Consider the following 20930-nt stretch of genomic DNA (forward strand, 5'->3'; position numbering starts at 1 on the left):
AGAGTTCATAAGCAACACCCCACGAGCAAACTTGAGCCTCAGGACCACAGGTAAGATCAACTTTTCTGCTCCAAGCGACCTGCCTGGTGAACTCAGAGAACAGGCCCAAAGGAACAGCTGAAGAACTGTAGATAGGAAAAACTACACGCCCAAAAGCAGAACACTCTGTTCCCATAACTGGCTGAAAGAAAACAGGGAAACAGGTCTACAGCACTCCTGACACACAGACTTATAGGACAGTCTTGCCACTGTCAGAAATAGCAGAACAAAGTAACACTAGAGATAATCTAATGGCGAGACGCAAGTGCAGGAACCCAAGCAACAGAAACCAAGACTAAATGGAATCATCGTAGCCCAATTCTCCAACCAAAGCAAACACGGAATATCCAAACACACCAGAAAAGCAAGATCTAGATTCAAAATCATAGTTGATAATGATGCTGGATGGCTTCAAGAAAGACATGAAGAACTGCCTTACAGAAATGAAGGAAAACATAAATAAACACGTAGAAGCCTACACAGAGGAATCACAAAAATCCCTGAAAGAATTCCAGGAAAACACAGTCAAACAGTTGAAGGAATTAAACATGGAAATAGAAGCAATCAAGAAAGAACACATGGAAACAACCCTAGATATAGAAAGTCAAAGGAAGAGACAAGAAGCCGTAGATACAAGCATCACCAACAGAATACAAGAGATGGAAGAGAGAATCTCAGGAGCAGAAGATTCCATAGAAATCATTGACTCAACTGTCAAAGATAATGTAAAGCTGAAAAAGCTACTGGTCCAAAACATACAGGAAATCCAGGACTCAATGAGAAGATCAAACCTAAGGATAATAGGTATAGAAGAGAGTGAAGACTCCCAGCTCAAAGGACCAGTAAATATCTTCAACAAAATCATAGAAGAAAACTTCCCTAACCTAAAGAAAGAGATACGCATAAGCATACAAGAAGCCTACAGAACTCCAAATAGACTGGACTAGAAAAGAAACACCTCCCATCACATAATTCTCAAAATACCAAATGTACAACATAAAGAAAGAATATTAAAAGCAGTAAGGGAAAAAGGTCAAGTAACATATAAAGGCATACCTATCAGAATCACACCAGACTTTTCGCCAGAGACTATGAAAGCCAGAAGATCCTGAACAGATGTCATACAAACCCTAAGACAACACAAATGCCAGCCCAGGTTACTGTATACTGCAAAACTCTCAATTAACATGGATGGAGAATCCAAGATATTTGATGAAAAAAAACAAATTTACACAATATTTTTCTACAAATCCAGCGCTACAAAGGATAATAAATGGTAAAGGCCAACATAAGGAGGCAAGCTATACCCTAGAAGAAGCAAGAAACTAATCATCTTGGCAACAAAACAAAGAGAAGAAAAGCACACAAACATAACCTCACATACAAATATGAATATACCAGGAAGCAATATTCACTATACCTTAATACCTCTCACCATCAATGGTCTCAACTCCCCAATAAAAAGACATAGATTAACAAACTGGATATGCAATGAAGACCCTGCATTCTTCTGATTACAGGAAACCCACCTCAGAGACAAAGACAGACACTACCTCAGAGTGAAAGGCTGGAAAATAATTTTCCAAGCAAATGGTCTAAAGAAGCAAGCTGGAGTAGCCATTCTAATATCAAATTAAATCAATTTTCAACTAAAATCCATCAAAAAATAAGGAAGGACACTTCATATTCATCAAAGGAAAAATCCACCAAGATGAACTCTCAATCCTAAATATATATGCCCCAAATACAAGGGCACCTACATATGTAAAAGAAACCTTACTAAAGCCCAAAACACACATTGCACCTCACACAATTATAGTAGGAGATTTCAACACCCCACTCTCATCAATGGACAGATCATGGAAACAGAAATTAAACAGAGACATAGACAGACTAAGAGAAGTCATGAACATTTATAGAACATTCTATCCTAAAGCAAAAGGATATACATTCTTCTCTGTTCCTCATGGTACTTTCTCCAAAACTGACCATAAAATTGGTAAAAAACGGGCCTAAACAGGTACAGAAAGATAGAAGTAATCCCATGCATGCTATCAGACCACCACAGCCTAAAGCTGGTCTTCAATAACAATAAGGGAAGAACGCCCACATATACATGGAAGTTGAACAATGCTACTCAACGATATCCTGGGCAAGGAAGAAATAAAGAAAAAAATTAAAGACTTCTTAGAATTTAATGAAAATGAAGTTCCAACATACCCAAACTTTGGGACACAATGAAAGCTGTGCTAAGAGGAACACTCATACCTCTGAGTGCCTGCAGAAAGAAACAGGAGAGAGCATATGTCACCATCTTGACAGCACACCTTAAAGCTCTAGAACAAAAAGAAGCAAATACACCCAGGATTAGTAGAAGGCAGGAAATAATCAAACTCAGAGCTGAAATCAACCAAGTAGAAACAAAAAGGACCATAGAAAGAATCAACAGAACCAAAAGTTGGTTCTTTGAGAAAATCAACAAGATAGATAAACGCTAAGCCAGACTAACGAGAGGACACACAGAGTGTATCCCAATTATCAAAATCAGAAATGAAAAGGGAGACATTACTACAGATTCAAAGGAAATTCAAAAAATGATGAGATCTTACTATAAAAGCCTATATTGAGCAAAACTTGAAAATCCACAGGAAATGGACAATTTCCTAGACAGATACCAAGTACCGAAGTTAAATCAGGAACAGATAAACCAGTTAAACAACCCCATAACTCCTAAGGAAATAGAAGCAGTCATTAAAGGTCTCCCAACCAAAAAGAGCCCAGGCCCAGACAGGTTTAGTGCAGAATTCTATCAGACCTTCATAGAAGACGTCATACCAATACTATCCAAACTATTCCACAAAATTGAAATAGATGGAACACTACTGAATTCCTTCCATGAAGCCACAATTACTCTTATACCTAAACCACACAAAGACCCAACAAAGAAAGAGCACTTTAGACCAATTTCCCTTATGAATATCGACGCAAAAATACTCAATAAAATTCTGGCAAACAGAATCCAAGAGGCATCAAAACAATCAACCACCATGATGAAGTAGGCTTCATCCCAGGCATAAGGGATGGTTTAATATATGGAAAACCATCAACGTAATCTATTATATAAAGAAACTGAAAGAACAAAACCACATGATCATTTCATTAGATGTTGAGAAATCATTTGACAAAATTCAACAGCCGTTCATGATAAAAGTCCTGGAAAGGAAAGGAATTCAAGGCCCATACCTAAACATAGTAAAAGCTATATACAGCAAACCAGTTGCTAACATTAAACTAAATGGAGAGAAACTTGAAGCAATCCCACTAAAATTAGGGACTAGACAAAGCTGCCCACTCTCTCCCTACTTATTCAGTATAGCTCTTGAAGTTCTAGCCAGAGCAATCAGACAATAAAAGGAGATCAAGGGGATAAAGATCGGAAAAGAAGAAGTCAAAATATCACTATTTGCAGATGATACGATAGTATTTTAAGTGACCCCAAAAGTTTCACCAGAGAAATACTAAAGCTGATAAACAACTTCAGCAAAGTGGCTGGGTATAAAATTAACTCAAATAAATCAGTAGCCTTCCTCTACACAGAAGAGAAACAAGCCGAGGAAGAAATTAGGGAAATGACACCATTCATAATAGACCCAAATAATATAAAATACCTCGGTGTGACTTTAACCAAGCAAGTAAAATATCTGTACAATAAAAACTTAAAGACTCGGAAGAAAGAAATTGAAGAAGATCTCAGAAGACGGAAAGATCTCCCATGCTCATGGATTGGCAGGATTAATATAGTAAAGATGGCCATTTTACCAAAAGCGATCTACAGATTCAATGCAATCCCCATCAAAATACCAATCCAATTCTTCAAAGAGTTAGACAGAACAATTTACAAATTCATCTGGAATAACAAAAAATCCAGAATAGCTAAAACTATCCTCAGCAATAAAAGGACTTCAGTGGGAATCACTATCCCTGAACTCAAGCAGTATTACAGAGCAATAGTGATAAAAACTGCATGGTATTGGTACAGAGACAGACAGATAGACCTATGGAACAGAATTGAAGACCCAGAAATGAACCCACCCACCTATGGTCACCTGATTTTTGAAAAAGGAGCCAAAACCATCCAATGGAAAGAAGAGCATTGTCAGCAAATGGTGCTAGTTCAACTGTAGGTCAACATGTAGAAGAAGGCAGATCGATCCATACTTATCACCCTGTACAAAGCTTAAATCCAAGTGGATCAAGGACCTCCACATCAAACCAGATACACTCAAATAATAGAAGAAAAACTAGGGCGGCATCTCAAACACATGGGCACTGGAAAAAATTTATTGAACAAAACACCAATGGCTTATGCTCTAAGACCAAGAATCGACAAATGGCATCTCATAAAACTGCAAATCTTCTGTAAGTCAAAGGACAAAGGCTGAAGTTGTTTATCAGCTTTAGTATTTCTCTGGTGAAACTTTTGGGGTCACTTAAAACTTCTGTGGTTAGGACAAAACGGAATCCAACAGATTGAGAAAAGGTCTTTATCAATCCTACAACAGATAGAGGGCTTCTATCCTAAATATACAAAGAACTCAAGAAGTTATACCGCAGGGAGACAAATAACCCTATTAAAATATGGGGTTCAGAGCTAAACAAAGAATTCACAGCTGAGGAATGCCAAATGGCTGAGAAACACCTAAAGAAATATTAAATATCTTTAGTCATAAGGGAAATGCAAATCAAAACAACCCTGAGATTTCAACTCACACCAGTGAGAATGGCTAAGATCAAAAACTCAGGTGACAGCAAATGCTGGCAAGGATGTGGAGAAAGAGGAACACTCCTCCATTTTTGGTGGGATTGCAGACTGGTACAACCATTCTGGAAATCAGTCTCGAGGTTCCTCAGAAAATTGGACATTGAACTACCTGAGGATCCAGCTATACCTCTCTTGGGCATATACCCAAAAGATGTCCCAACATATAAAAAAGGCACGTGCTCCACTATGTTCATAGAAGCCTTATTTATAATTGCCAGAAGCTGGAAAGAATCCAGATGCCCTTCAACAGAGGAATGGATAGAGAAAAGGTGGTATATCTACACAATGGAATATTACTCAGCTATCAAAAACAATGCCTTAATGAAATTCATAGGCAAATGTTTGGAACTGGAAAATATCATCCTGATGTGAGGTAACCCAGTCACAGAAAAATACACATGGTATGCACTCATTGATAAGTGGCTATTAGCCCAAATGCTTGAATTACCCTAGATGCATAGAACACATGAATCTCAAGACAGATGATCAAAATGTGAACGCTTCACTCCTTCTTTAAAAGGGGAACAAGAATACCCTTGGCAGGGAATAGAGAGGCAAAGATTAAAACAGACACAGAAGGAACACCCACTCAGAGCCTGCCCCCCATGCGGCCCATACTTATACAGCCACCCAATTAGACAAGATGGATGAAGTAAAGAAGTGCAGGCCAAAAGGAACCAGTTGTAAATCTTTCCTGAGAGACACATCCAGAATACAGCAAATACAGAGGCAAATGCCAGCAGTAAACGACTGAACTGAGAACAGGACCCCCGTTGAAGGAATCAGAAAAAGAACTGGAAGAGCTTGAAGGGGCTTGAGACTCCTTATGAACAACAATGCCAGATAAATCTGGAATAACAAAAAACCCAGGATAGCTAAAGCTATCCTCAACAATAAAAGGACTTCAGGGGGAATCACTATCCCTGAACTCAAGCAGTATTACAGAGCAATAGTGATAAAAACTGCATGGTATTGGTACAGAGACAGACAGATAGACCAATGGAATAGAATTGAAGACCCAGAAATGAACCCACACACCTATCGTCACTTGATTTTTGACAAAGGAGCCAAAACCATCCAATGGAAAAAAGATAGCATTTTCAGCAAATGGTGCTGGTTCAACTGGAGGTCAACATGTAGAAGAATGCAGATCGATCCATGCTTATCACCCTGTACAAAGCTTAAGTCCAAGTGGATCAAGGACCTCCACATCAAACCAGACACACTCAAACTAATAGAAAAAAAAACTAGGGAAGCATCTGGAACACATGGGCACTGGAAAAAATTTCCTGAACAAAAGAACAATGGCTTATGCTCTAAGATCAAGAATCGACAAATGGGATCTCAAAAAACTGCAAAGCTTCTGTAAGGCAAAGGACACTGTGGTTAGGACAAAACGGCAACCAACAGATTGGGAAAAGATCTTTACCAATCCTACAACAGATAGAGGCCTTATATCCAAAATATACAAATAACTCAAGAAGTTAGACCGCAGGGAAACAAATAACCCTATTAAAAAATGGGGTTCAGAGCTAAACAAAGAATTCACATCTGAGGAATGCCGAATGGCTGAGAAACACCTAAAGAAATGTTTAACATCTGGTTCTGAGACAACAGTACAAGTCAGTTAGGACAACTGGTGAGACCAAATACGAGACTTGATATCAAAATTCTAAGATTAGAATTACTTAGTAGAAGAAGAGGGGAATGAAAGGAAAATTATACAGATTTTAGGTTTAAAAATATGAAGTTAAAAGAGTATGTTTCAACTCAGGACTAAACACTGTGAAAAGCGAGTCCAGGCAGCCCCGCCCTGCTGCTAGAACTAACAGACCATAAAAAGAAAGGAATGCAGAACAGACCAGGAGTACCGGATCTGACTCACAGGCCACCTGGCAGGAAGAGATAAGCCGCCAGCCCCCGACATCCACGACGCCCCAAACCTGCCAATGTGTGTAGCTATACCTTATTACCTCATCATGTGAAATAGCCAATCATATGTGAACATGTCTATGTGCCTCGTTTGAATCCACCAATCCCCGTAACTATGCATCTGCTTGTACGCCCGCTTCTGCTTCCCCAATCCCTATAAAAGCCCCATGCTGGAGCTGCTGGGCGCGCAAGTCCTCCGAAGAGACTGTGTGCCCACAGGTACCTGTGTTTTCCAATAAACCCTCTTGCTGATTGCAAAAAAAAAAAAAAAAAAGAAATGTTCAACATCTTTAGTCATAAGGGAAATGCAAATCAAAACAACCCTGAGATTTCACCTCGCACCAGTGAGAATGGCTAAGATCAAAAACTCAGGTGACAGCAGTAGCTGGCGAGGATGTGGAAAAAAGAGGAACACTCCTCCATTGTTGGTGGGATTGCAGACTGGTAAAACCATTCTGGAAATCAGTCTGTAGGTTCCTCAGAAAATTGGACATTGAACTGCCTGAGGATCCAGCTATACCTCTCTTGGGCATATACCCAAAAGATGCCTCAACATATAAAAGAGACACGTGCTCCACTATGTTCATCGCAGCCTTATTTATAATAGCCAGAAACTAGAAAGAACCCAGATGCCCTTCAACAGAGGAATGGATACAGAAAATGTGGTACATCTACACAATGGAATATTACTCAGCTATCAAAAACAACGAGTTTATGAAATTCGTAGGCAAATGGTTGGAACCGGAAAATATCATCCTGAGTGAGCTAACCCAATCACAGAAAGACATACATGGTATGCACTCATTGATAAGTGGCTATTAGCCCAAATGCTTGAATTACCCTAGATCCCTAGAACAAACAAAACTCAAGACGGATGATCAAAATGTGAATGCTTCACTCCTTCTTTAAATGAAGAAAAAGAATACCCTTGGCAGGGAAGGGAGAGGCAAAGATTAAAACAGAGACTGAAGTAACACCCATTCAGAGCCTGCCCCACATGTGGCCCATACATATACAGCCACCCAATTAGACAAGATGGATGAAGCAAAGAAGTGCAGACCGACAGGAGCTGGATGTAGATCGCTCCTGAGAGACACAGCCAGAATACAGCAAATACAGAGCCGAATGCCAGCAACAAACCACTGAACTGAGAATAGGACCCCCGTTGAAGGAATCAGAGAAAGAACTGGAAGAGCTTGAAGGGGCTCGAGACCCCATATGTACAACAATGCCAAGCAACCAGAGCTTCTAGGGACTAAGCCACTACCTAAAGACTATACATGGACTGACCCTGGACTCTGACCTCATACGTAGCAGTGAATATCCTAGTAAGATCATCAGTGGAAGGGGAAGCCCTTGGTCCTGCTAAGCCTGAACCCCCAGTGAACGTGATTCTTGGGGGGAGGGTGGCAATGGGGAGGATCAGGAGGGAAAGAGCCATAAAGAAGGGGTGGGGGAGTGATAAGTGGGTTGTTGGCCCGGAACCCGGGAAAGGGAATAACACTCGAAATGTAAATAAGAAATACTCAAGTTAATAAAAAAAAAGCTTTGTAATTTTGTGAGGTCCAATTTGTCGATTCTTGATCTTAGAGAATAAGCCATTGGTGTTTTGTTCAGGAAATTTTCCCCAGTGCCCATGTGTTCAAGACTCTTCCCCACTTTTTATTCTATTAGCTTTAGAGTATCTGGTTTTTTATGGGTGTCCTTGATCCACTTAGACTTAAGCTTTGTACATCATGATAAGAATGGACCAATATGCATTCTTCTACATGCTGACTGCCAGTTGACCCAGCGCCATTTGTTGAAAATGCTATCTTCCTTTCATTGTATGGCTTTAGCTCCTTTGACACATATCAAGTGGCTATAGGTGTGTGGGTTCATTTCTAGGTCTTCAATTCTGTTCGACTGATCAATCTGCCTATCTCTGTACCAATTCTATACAGTTTTTATGACTACTGCTCTGTATTCCTGCTTGAAGTCAGGGATGCTGATTTACCCAAGAAGCTCTTTAATTGTTGAGTATAATTTTCACAATCCTGGGTTTGTTGTTATTCCAAATGAATTTGCAAATTGTTCTTTCTATCTCTATAAAATATTGAGTAGGAATTTTGATAGGGATTACATTGAGTCTGCATATTGCTTTTGACAAAAGGCCATCTTTACTATATTAATCCTGCCAATCCATGAGCATGGAAGATCTTTCCATCTTCTATAGTCTTCCTCAAGTTCTTTCTTCAGAAATTTGAAGTTCTTGTCATAAAGATCTTTCACTTGCTCGGTTAAAGTCACACCAAGATCTTTTATGGTATTTGGAATTATTGGGAATGGTGTCATTTCCTTAATTTCTTTCTGAGCCTCTTTATCCTGTGAGTAGAGGAAGGCTACTGATTTGTTTGAGTAAATTTTGTACCCTGACAATTTGCTGAAGTTGTTTACCAGGTTAAGTAATTCTCTGGTGGAATTTTGGGGTTGCTTAAGTATACTATCATATCATTGGCAAATGGTGATATTTTGATTTCTTCCCTTCCAATTTGTATTCCTTTGACCTCCTTTCACTGACCAATTGCTCTGGCTAGTACTTCAAGTACTATATTGAATAAGTAGGGAGAGAGTAGGCAGCCTTGCCTAATTGCTGATTTTAATGGGACTGCTTCAAGTTTCTCCCCAAGTAGTTTGATATTAGCTACTGGTTTGCTGTATATTGGTTTTATTATGTCTAGATATGGGCATTGAATTCCTCATCTGTCCAGGTCTTTTATAATGAAGGGAGGTTGAATTTTGTCAAATTCTTTCTCGGCATCTAATGAAATAACCATGTGGTTCTTACATTTGAGGTTTTTATATGGTGGATTATATTGATGGATTTTCATATATTAAATAATCCCTGCATCCCTGGAATGAAGCCTACTTGATCCTGATGGATGATCGTTTTGATGTGTTCTTGGATTCAGTTTGCAAAAATCCTATGTATGTTTGTGTCAATATTTATAAGGGAAATTGGTCTGAATTTCTCTTTCTTTGTTGGGTCTTTGTGAGGTTTCAGTATAAGAGTAATTGTGGCTTCATAGAAGGAATTTGGTAGTGCTCTGTTTCTATTTTGTGGAATAGTTTGGACAGTATCGGTATGAGGTCTTCTATGAAGGGTTGATAGAATTCTGAACTGAACACATCTGGACCTGGGCTCTTTTTGGTTGGGAGGCTGTTAATAACTGCTTCTATTTCTTTAGGAGTTATGGAGTTGTTTAGATGGTTTATTTGTTCCTGATTTAACTTTGGTACCTGGTATCCGTCTTTTTAAGCTTTTATTTAGCTGTAAGGGATTAATGTTCTATTTAAATGATAAAGTGCTTGACTGGGTGCTATATATATTTTATGCTTTTAATTACAAAGTGATAATTGTTGTACTCAGCTTACATTTGTGAGAAAGTTTTTTTTAAGTTAGACAAAATGGGTGAATTTTGGGATGATGTCATCACGCGTGTATAGGAAGGTACAAGACAGAATGAGGTCTGTCACTGAAAGAGGAGCAAGGATAGAAGGGAGAAAAGTTTGAGGGAAGAGGAAGAGACTCTGATGGAAATGGGGAAAGACTGGGGAGGCTGGAAGAAAAGCCGCGGAGAGAACATGGAAGATGATGTTAAGATTCCACTCTGTGTATTTCTATATTTTTATGAATATTCTTAAGGCATGGATGTGTACAGAGCTTTGTATGATTAGGTGGGCAATTATATCTTATCAATTGGATCAGAGGTTTTTGTGTTTGTGTTCTTTCTTGTGGAGAATTGAGTTTGGGTGTATGTGTGGTGGCAGATACACTGGGCTGCATTGGGATGTGCGTTTCTGGCAAGATATCTACTAGATATCTTTGGGCACTGCAGTGCTGGACCTAGTGGGGGAAAAGACAAACCTTTTTATAATTTTACAACAATACCACCATAGGGCAAATAGCAAACCCTTGACACTATTTAATGATACTCTGCTATTCTTGCAAATAAGAGTCTACTGTATCTGATATCTTCGAGGTTTTATCCAGCATTTGATGAAAACAGACCAAGAACAACATCCAAGCATTAGACAAAGCTCAGGGAGTCTTAAGGAAGAGTTGTGTATAGGATTGAAGGAGCTGCAATGGTCAAGATCACCAGAAGAAGATCTACAGAGGCAAGTAACCTGGGCCTATATTGGCTCCCAAAGACTGAACCATGCACTAATTGGACCTAGGCCGCCTACACGTAAGTAGCTATTGTGAATCTTAGTCTTCATGTGAGTCTCTAGAAAACCAATTGAGGCAAGGGCAGTCTCTGACTTCGACTCTGTTCCCTGCCTTTGGATCACTTTCTCATAGTTGGGCTGCTTTCACTGGACTCATTAGGAAAGTCAGTCCTGATTTGATTTGATGTGCCACGGTGGGTTCTTCCCTAAGAGGGAGAATAGCAGGGCCCCCATTCCTTGAGGAGAAGAGAAGAGGAGGCAGAGGGAGGAAGTTATCAGTGTGGGATGGAGAGGAGAAAAGATGGCTGCAACCATCATGAAAAGTGAATAAATAAGGAAATAAATAAATGAAAAAAGAGAAAAATAATATATATATATGTGTGTGTTTTAAGGTGATATTTGTGCAAAGTATAATAAATATGTAAGTACTAATTAATACATGTTTAATTTCCATAGCATCACATTGAGAATGTTTTCTTGTATCCATTCCCAGTAAATAAAACCGCAAATAAATTACTTATAAAAGAAAATAAAATGTTTTAAAGCTGGAATTCTAGTAAATAAATAGGAATTTGCTGATAATATACTATAAAACATTAATAAAAGTAGCAAATATTTGATGACTCAAGACTCCATGATTCTAGGCTGAAGACATGACTCTAAAAATGGAGAGATATTAGTAGTACTGTATTGTTTAGGCAGAGGACCTGAGGTCAGTTTCTAGCACCCAAAGCAAGAAGTTTACAGCTTAATGAAACTGCAGGTCCCTAGTACCAGTGCAGTGTTCTGGCATCTAAAGGCACTACAAACTGAAAGGTACACCCACCACCACCACCACCACCACCACCACCACCACCACCACCACCACTGCTGATACTACTAGTATTAATAATACTATCTTTTAAAAAATTACTTTCACAATTCCACAACAGGATTTATTCAATGATCACATTCAGTTATTCAGACATCATAGAACAACATAAACATAAACATCAGTGTTCATAAAATATTTAAAACTTTTGAAAATTTATTCCCATGGGAACATCCCTGGAGGGAAACCGGCCATTTTCTCCTGGAACACTTTATCAAAGGCTTCAGCTTGGGCTACTGTGAAGTGATTCTTCCAGTCATTAGTTGTGCCTGGAAATGTGAAGCAAACATATAGGTGGGTTAATAATGGACTTACACTGCTCTGGCTCCTCCCACCATATGCTCTTACCATCTATTTGATAAAGACCTCACAGTTAATAAAGCAAACTACCATTTTCTGTAGAAACATACTTAATCTCTGAAATCATATATACAGACTTCTTCCTCTGTGGAAATTATGTCCTACCTTTTCCTCACCCAACCTATATGCTAGACAATCTAAGAGCAGCAACACTGACTTGACCTTTTTATTTATCCAGATTATTCCTACTTCCCATCAAATGTTTCTATCACATTATCCAACTTAAGAGTGTTTATCATCTCAATTATCAAAACAGACTTCAACTGTACTATCTACATTTTAGTGTTAACTTATAGAAGTTCTTCACAGCATGCAAGCAACATTCAAATAATATCTTTAAAAAGATAAACTTATGTGTGTGAGTTTACATGAGTGCTGCATATACAGTTATGAGCAGAAGTTCAGCTGCTTTGATTTTCCCACAGGAAACAGGTTACTCAGACATTCCCAGCTGACAACATTGCAGGAGTTCTGTTTCACTCAGCCACGTTGTTTTGTGATGCATGAAGATCTGTACAATTTCAGTCCTAACCTTTGCAGCACTGTCTCTTCTGACCACACATTGGTTTTCACTACTCCATTACAGAAGGTCTTTAAATTTAGCCACAGAAATTGTCCAACTGCTCATGCTGTGTTGTGTCTTGCTTCACACCAGAGGCATAATATCTTTCATATAATTACATCTTGGTCCTTACTAATGATGCAGTAAAATTCTCATACCATCTTTCTTCCATTTACCACCCCACAGCACCCATCCTTTCTGTATTGCCTAGCTGTGGCACTGTGATGTGTTCCATGTATTTCTGCTTTAAATATACGCACAGAACATGCATCTAATATATTTCAAAAGCAAGTGTTTCTTAAATTACTAAATAATTCATTTCACAAAGAGTGACAGACTTATAGGACGAACTCAGTGTGGAATTTTTTTTATTGAATTCAAGATTTTGTGAGAAAGTCATAGGCAGTGCTCTAACTTTGCTGATGAGGAAAAATTAGTCTTTGAGATTTCCCCAGTGTGATAGTGATGGATGTGGAATGGAATCCAAAAAGATCGACAATAGAAGTCATGCTTTTCTTTATCACATTTCTTTCTTTCTATTTTATCATATAAGTTAATTTTAATCCCCCTGTGGTCCATATTAAAAAATATATAAAGAAGTAGTAAAAATGTAAATCACTAATACAGCATATTCAAATAATATACCATTAACTAATATGAATATAAAATGTCTTCTGAATAGAAGGGTGCCTATCAGTATCCATTGCTATTCTCAGGTTTCTTACATTATTCATTATTAAACCAAGATTTCTTACTGTTTTCCACATCATGTCTGGATCCTGATAAGCCAAACCAGATAGAAACTGGACTACAAGAATCTCAACAAACTCAATTTGGCTTCACGATAGAATAAAGCAATCCATCAGAGAAACAGATCTTTGGAGGTACACACATGGAGTTCAAAGTCCACCTATGTCAAAATCCTTTGCACCTTACAGATGTACATTTATTTTCATTAATATTTTCTAAAAATCTACCCAAACTTGTGTGCCTCAGATGGAAGGATTAGCCAGATGGCAGGATAAGCCAAACATATGGTAGGTTAGTTCTTGTTGAAAAGGATTTTCCTCATAGTTCTGGAGGGTGCAGCTCTCACATCATGGTATTTTGTTCAGACCATTGTAGACTTTTCGTTTTGGCCTGCACATGGCAGGCTTCTTCTGCATTCCATCGGTCACCTTCCCTTTGCATCTCTGATCATTGTCTTCTGAAAATACCAGTAAAAAGAGTAAATGGCCCTAGTACTTTGTAGAGTAAACATACACTGTGAAGTAATGAGGGCTTGGACTTTTGAAGTTTGTCAGAAGATACTTCCTACACATGTCCTGATTGTGGTATTGCCTTTACAAAAGTCTCGTCAATCAAACAGGGATTGAATGATGGTGAACATATCTCTAGTTTGCATTTCCTGCTGTATATAATTGTGGAATTACAATGACTACAATTGCATGTGGAAAATTATTGCTTAGAGGTTAAATCCACATTCATCTCATCAACTTGAATGATCGAGTCTACTGGGTAAAGCTGAAAAGTAGCTCTCCAGAGACAATAAAATATATTTTACTTGTGACTCAGGAAGAAGAATTAAAGAATATGGGAAAATTGGTGTAGTGACTTATTTCAATCTAAGGCAAGTCTACATTTAATACAGAATTTTAAAGATTTATGATTTAGGGAATTAGGTTATCTAATGATAAATAATGAAATTGCGATTAGAATTAATATTTGACTTGTTCATACATGGATGATTCAAAAACACCACCAATCTGATATAGAAATTGAGAAGAAAAATAATATGTTTACATTCTTTTTCCTTTCAAAATTGTTCCCACTCATATCCATTTTATTTTCCTCTATAAGGTAGTGAAGCAGATTGTTAATGAATTTGGTATCCCCAACTAGTGACTTGGTTTCCAGAGGTACATGGCTTACTACCTATGCATCACACTAGTTTAAAAAATATAATCCCCCAAAATAATAGTTATTTTCAAATGCAAAATTATGCCACATATAATCACTAGGATAATTAAAATACAAAAGATTTATGAAGTCTGATCAAGTACTTGACAGAATTATATTATGGTCTTATGCATACATTCATGCATGCATTCATGTATGTATGTATGTATGTATGTATGTATGTATGTATGTATTGCTCTTATAATCTATCCTGCATGACAAAGAGTATATACATTTGGAAGAGATTAAATCCATGTGCGGTCTCATCCTAGAAGAAACTTCCTGGAAAAGCACAAATAATAATTGTTGTCATGGAAATTTGTCTTAATTTATTTTCCATCTGTTCTGATGTGTCTCCGCTAAAGTTTTTGCTTGTCAGTTTCCTTATTCCTTTGATATTAGCAGAGCTTCTTGATATTTTAGGTATTTGATAACATAATTTTATATTCATATACTGTTTTACCCCTGCCAAATTCTGATTCATTATAGGTAATCTAAGAACAGACTACTTCTTTTAGGTGAGTCCTTCAGTTCTAGTGCAGAGAAATATATCTCCACTGAGTCTGCAGTGGAGGAGTATGAGTTAATATGGCAACAGCAGTGTATTCTTCCAGGGGCCTTAATATCTAGTATATAGATACCCATTTTCTTGTAGTGAATGGTGACATATAGTGCTTAATTTTGTGTCAAATTTTCCTATTATGAGGTTACTAAGAGTATCAGATTAAATACAATCTGGTAAGTATTTGATTTCATTATCTATGAAAACTCCTGATATTCTTATTTTGCTAGTATAAAATCTCACTCTGAAGCAGAGGAGAACTGAAGGTAAAGGCTGATGCACTTAAATTATGGAAAAAATTAAATCCATATCTTTTTCTTATTAAATCCAACACCCTTTTTCTTCTACTCTCAGTTTCATCTAACCTATCAAAACCTAATCAAGTCTGGGTAAGGCTCAAGGTCTGATTCATTCTGGCAAAGTCATACGTTATTTGCATAGCTATGAAATGACACACACACACACACACACACACACACACACAATCTGTTCCCAGGACAGAGATGTGGCAGAGACATGCAGAGAAATGAAATTCCCTTTCCAGGAGAGACAATTCAAAAAAGAAAAGGGTCATGAACATAAAGTAATCAAACATAGGTTGACAAATGCTGTCAGATTTTTTATTGGATATTTTCTTTATTTACATTTCTAATGTAATCCCTTTTCCCAGTTTTCACTCCAGATACCCAATATTCCATTGCCCCTCCCCCTGCCTCTTTGAGGCTGCCTCTCTACCCTCTAACCCAATCCTGCCTCCCATCATTGACATTCCCCTATAATAGTGCTTTGAGCCTTCACAGGACCAAGGCCTCTCCCCCCATTGAAGCCCAAAAAGGCCGTCCTCTGCTAGACATCCAGCTGGAGTCATGGGTCTTTCCATGTTTACTCTTTGGTGGTTTAGTACCTGGCAGCTCTGGGGGTTCTGGATGGTTGATATTGTATTTCTTCCTATGGAGACGCAAGCATGTTCCGCTCATTCAATTCTTTCTCTAACTCCTTCATTAAGTACCCTGTTCTCAGTCCAATGGCTGGTTGTGAGAATCTGTCTCTGTATTTGTCAGGCTCAGATATAGGCTCTCAGGAGACACCTATATCTGGCTTCTGTCAGCAAGTACTTCTTGGCATTTGCAATGAAGTCTAGGTTTGATGACTCTAAACGGGATGAATCCTCAGGTGGGGCAGTCTCTTGAAGGAATTTCCTTCAGTCCCTGCTCCACAATTTGACTTCATATTTCCTCCTGTTGAATATTATGTTCATCCTTCTATGAATGACTTGATAAGACACACTAAGGTCTTCCTTCTTATTAAACTTCATATGAATTGTATCTTTGTTATTCTCATCTTTTTGGCTTATATCGACTTATTAGTGAGTGTGCATCATATTTGGGGTTTTTGTTGTGATTGGGTTACCTCACTCAGGAAGATATTTTCTAGTTCCATCCATTTGCTTAAGAAATCCATGACATGATTGGTTTAATAAGCTGAGTAGTACTCCATTATGTAAGTGTACTTCATTTTCTGTATCCATTCATCTGTTCAAGGACATCTTGGTTCTTTATAGCTTCTAGATATTATAAATATGGCTGCAATGAACATAGTGGAGAATGTGTTCTTGTTATATATTGGAACATCTTGTGGGTATATGCCCAGGAGTAGTTTAGCTGAACCTTCATGTAGTACTATGTCCAATTTTCTGAGGAACCACCAGATTGATTTCCAGAGTGTTTGTACCAGCTTTTACTCCCACCAGCAATGGTGGAATGTTCCTATTTCTCCACATCCTCACCAGCATGCACTGCCTCATGAAGTTTTGACCTTAGCCATCTTGACTGGTTTGAGGTGGAATCTCAGGGTTGTTTTGATTTGCATTTCCTGGATGGCAAAGTATATTGGAGATGTCATTTGTGGCTTCATGGCCATCGCATATTCCTCAGTAAAATATTCTTAGTTTAGCACTGTACCCCATTTTAATAGAGTTATTTGATTCTCTGGGGTCTAACTTCTTGAGTTATTTGTGCATATTGGACATTAGCCCTCTCTCAGATGTAAGATTGGTACAGATCTTTTCCCAATTTATTTGTTACCTCTCTGTCCTATTGACAGTATTCATTTCCTTACAGAAAATGGCAATTTTATGAGGTCCCATTTGTTGATTCTTGATCTCAGCTCATAAGCTACTGGTGTAATGTTTAGGAAATTTTTCCTTGTGCCTAAGTGTTTGAGGGTTTTCCTCTCTTACTTTTCAATTAGTTTCAGTGTATCTGATTTTATATGGATATCCTTCATTTGTTGAAAAGGCTGTCTTTGTTCCAATGGAGGGTTTCAGCTTCTTTTTCAAAGATAAAGTGACAATAGTTTTGTGGATTCATTTCTGCATCTTCAATTACATTCCATGATCTGCCTGCCTGTCTTTGTTCTAATACAGTTCAGTTTTTAATCCTGATAGCTCTATAGTAAATTATGAGGTCAGGGGTGTTTATTCCCCCAGAAGGTCTTTTATTGTTGTGAATAGATTTTCCTTTCCTTGTTTTTTTTTTATTCCAAATGAATTTGAAAATTGATCTTTCTAAATCTTTTTTTAGAATTGAGTTGGAATTTTTATGGAGATTGTATTGAATGTGTAGATTCTTTCATCAAGATAGCCATTTTTACTATCTTAGTCCTGCCAATCCATGAGCATGGCAGATCTTTCTATCTTCTTAGAACTCCCATTTCCTTTTTCACAGGCTTGAAGTTCTCATCATGCAGATTTTCAGTTGCCTGGTTAGAGTCACTTCAAGATATTTTATATTATTTGTGACTATTGAAAAGGGTGTTATTTTCCTAATTTCTTTTCTCTGCCTGTTTATCCTTTTAGTAGAAGAAGGGTATGTCTTTGTTTAATTTAATGATATATCCAGTCCTTTGTTGAAGTTGTTTATCATGTTTTCGAATTCTCTGGTGGAATTTTTGCTGTCACTTAAATATACCATCATATCACCTGCAATTAGTACGGTTTTAACTTCTTCATTTCCAATTTTAATTCCTTTGACCTCTTTTTGTTGTCTGATTGCTAAACCTAGGACCTGAAGCACTATATTTAAAAGGTAGGGTTAGATTGTTTAGCCTTGTCTAGTTTCTGAACTTAGTGACATTGCTCCAAGTTTTCCTCCATTTAAGAAAGAGGCTGCTGAGATTGTTAAGGTGTTATGAGCACTGACTACTTTTCTTGAGTTCCTGAGTTTAATTCAAAGTCACCACATGATGGCTCACAAGCATCTGTAATGAAATTTCATGCCCTCTTCTGACACAAACAGAGTACTCAACACATAAATTGAAACCATCAGATTTTAACCCTAGAGAATTTTCTTAGTCTTTTTCTTGTCTACTCTGCCCTATTATAGGGTTGCACTATTGTACTCTTCAACATCTTTTCCAGGTGTTAATGTAATTTTTATCATTCTGTATTTATCATCCTTGATACATTTGGTCTACTCTATTGCATTTTTTATATTTTAGAGTTTATGATTGTAATAAAGTGAACTTTACAATACCCAATACAAACATGACTACTTTACCATTTTTTTTCACTAAAGTTAATGAACATGACCTATCGTCAATCCCAAGGTCATCTCCCAGAAAAAATCAACTTTTCACAGTGTTTGATGCCACCATCTTCTCCATAAAATTATTCATCTGTAATATTTGTGAGAAGCTATCAGTGGTGAACAGTGATTATTTGTACATTTCAAACACTTTCATAGAGATTCTTTTTCACAAAAAGTTCTTAATGTTTTCTGACATATTTTGAAGAGAGACAATCTCATTACCTTTTCTCATGAAAGTAAAACCAGTAAGAATCAGTTCCTTCTCCATGAGGCTATAATTGGACATGTTGTTTTCTTTCACGACTTGGAAGGAACTATACTTGAGGACCAAATTCAGCTCATCTGGCTCTAATTTTTTCCCCAGGAAGTCACATATCTTCTTTATGGATCCCATTGTATCCTGAAAGTAGAAGAAACAGAAATGAAGGTGATAAACAGAAAGCTCTGAGATAACCGATGTGAAGAAGAAGTCTGTAAATGGAGAATGAGAAAATGGATGCAAAGAAGGGGCATCAATAAATGAGAGAGCATGAATGGGATTTAGGCTAAAAACAATATGGAATAAAGTCAGGTAATACATAAAAAACATGTATATATTGAAAAATGACGAAGGATGTTGTTTCTTTTTAGGGAGGGAAAAATATTAGAGCTATGTTATCATAGAACCAAGGTTAAACTTAAACTTGCTTTGTAGAGAATAAAGACATTGAACTTCAGCCACTTGTACCTCCATCTCCATAGTGCCATTGTAAAATATTCGTGCTGATAAACTCACTAAGTATACTGAGATTTTTTTAAGACACTGCCTCAATATGGAGTTTTGTCTTATGCAGTGGAAGTTGCTATGGAGACCAGTGTACTTCAAGCTCAAAGAGATAAGTGATACATCTAACTGGCTTTTTCCTTTCAAGTCCTGGCATGGAAAGTATATACAACTGTACCTAACCTGCCCTGGGATATTTAAGGAACCTTAATAAAATACTGCTAGACAATGATCAAGGCAAATGGAGGGACGCGTACAAAGACTTAGACATAGTTTAGTGTTTATGCCACATAATACTGTTTGCTTAGGCTAAGTGTAAACAATACTGCTTTAAAGAAGTTACATAAAATATTGTCAATATTAATTACTTGGGGTAATTCTGAGAGATTTCGTTTTGAGTAAGTTTCTCAGGTTGCAGCTCAGGTGGGCATCAAATTTAACATTTTTTATATCAAATCTCTAATTTTCACAATAATATCTGTGCACTACTGCAATGGGTTTATTTGCAGGAGATAGGCATTAAAAATAAAAATCTTTGAACATTAAAAGTTGTGCTTTGAATGGAGCCATGAAGATTTCTTGGTTTAAAACTTGTTTTTATATATTTATCACAGTTCCACTTAATATTTCATACAAAAGAAAACAATCATGACAATAACTGAAAAGAATGTTGAATGGTCAAAAAGGAGGCTAATGGGGATATGCACTACTGTGTAGCAGACAGCTAAGTAGTGATGCTTCCTTGGGAAAACTTAATTTCATGATGATTAAGTAAAAGATTCTAGATATAAGAAAATGACTGTAATGAAAATTCTTTTTTACATGTAATCTTCCTGATTCCTGAGAGAGAAAAATAAGAGGTCAAATTATTTTATGATAATTTCATGTTTTGTTTTTTTTTTGTATGGTTGTACTTTTTTATCAATAATTACTTTTCTCAACCCTTTCAGTGAAACAGATAGGGTGACAGCAGACCTTCACCTTTCCCTCTGCTTTTCTAGAACCCATGCCCAAGTCTCATCCTCAGTTCTGCAGAAAAAAGGAAAACAAAAAAGGACAAAATAAACAAAACAAAACAAAAACAATCCAAAACACAAAAAGAAAAAAAAATAACAAAAAAAAAAACAACGTGACAACACTTTCCTTCTCTAGTGGATCCAAAGACCATTCCCTTCTAAAATTATGCCCTCCACTTATTGCATTATTCCAGATCCCAAGTTCAACACTTCCTGGAAATTAGCAGAATACTCTGGTTATAGAA

General features: G+C 37.4%; 1 protein-coding gene and 1 pseudogene across 1 annotated transcript in view; both read right to left on the minus strand.

Annotated features, from left to right (window-relative positions):
* The window catches only part of Ncl-ps3 (nucleolin, pseudogene 3), a 421287-nt pseudogene that overhangs the window by 298151 nt on the left and 102206 nt on the right, over positions 1-20930 (minus strand).
* Positions 11919-20930, minus strand: part of LOC134485278 (alcohol sulfotransferase-like) — an 85984-nt gene continuing 76972 nt past the window's right edge. Inside the window, exons 5-6 of the mRNA XM_087606690.1 lie at positions 19129-19306; positions 11919-12145 (exon numbers count right to left, since the gene is read on the minus strand). Coding sequence (XP_087462816.1) covers positions 12033-12145; positions 19129-19306 — 291 coding nt within the window. The 3' untranslated portion in view covers positions 11919-12032. The remainder of the gene's footprint in view (positions 12146-19128; positions 19307-20930) is intronic.

The sequence above is a fragment of the Rattus norvegicus genome, chromosome 1 (genome assembly GCF_021556685.1).
Source record: "Rattus norvegicus strain SHRSP/BbbUtx chromosome 1, alternate assembly SHRSP_T2T, whole genome shotgun sequence".
NCBI lineage: Eukaryota > Metazoa > Chordata > Mammalia > Rodentia > Muridae > Rattus > Rattus norvegicus.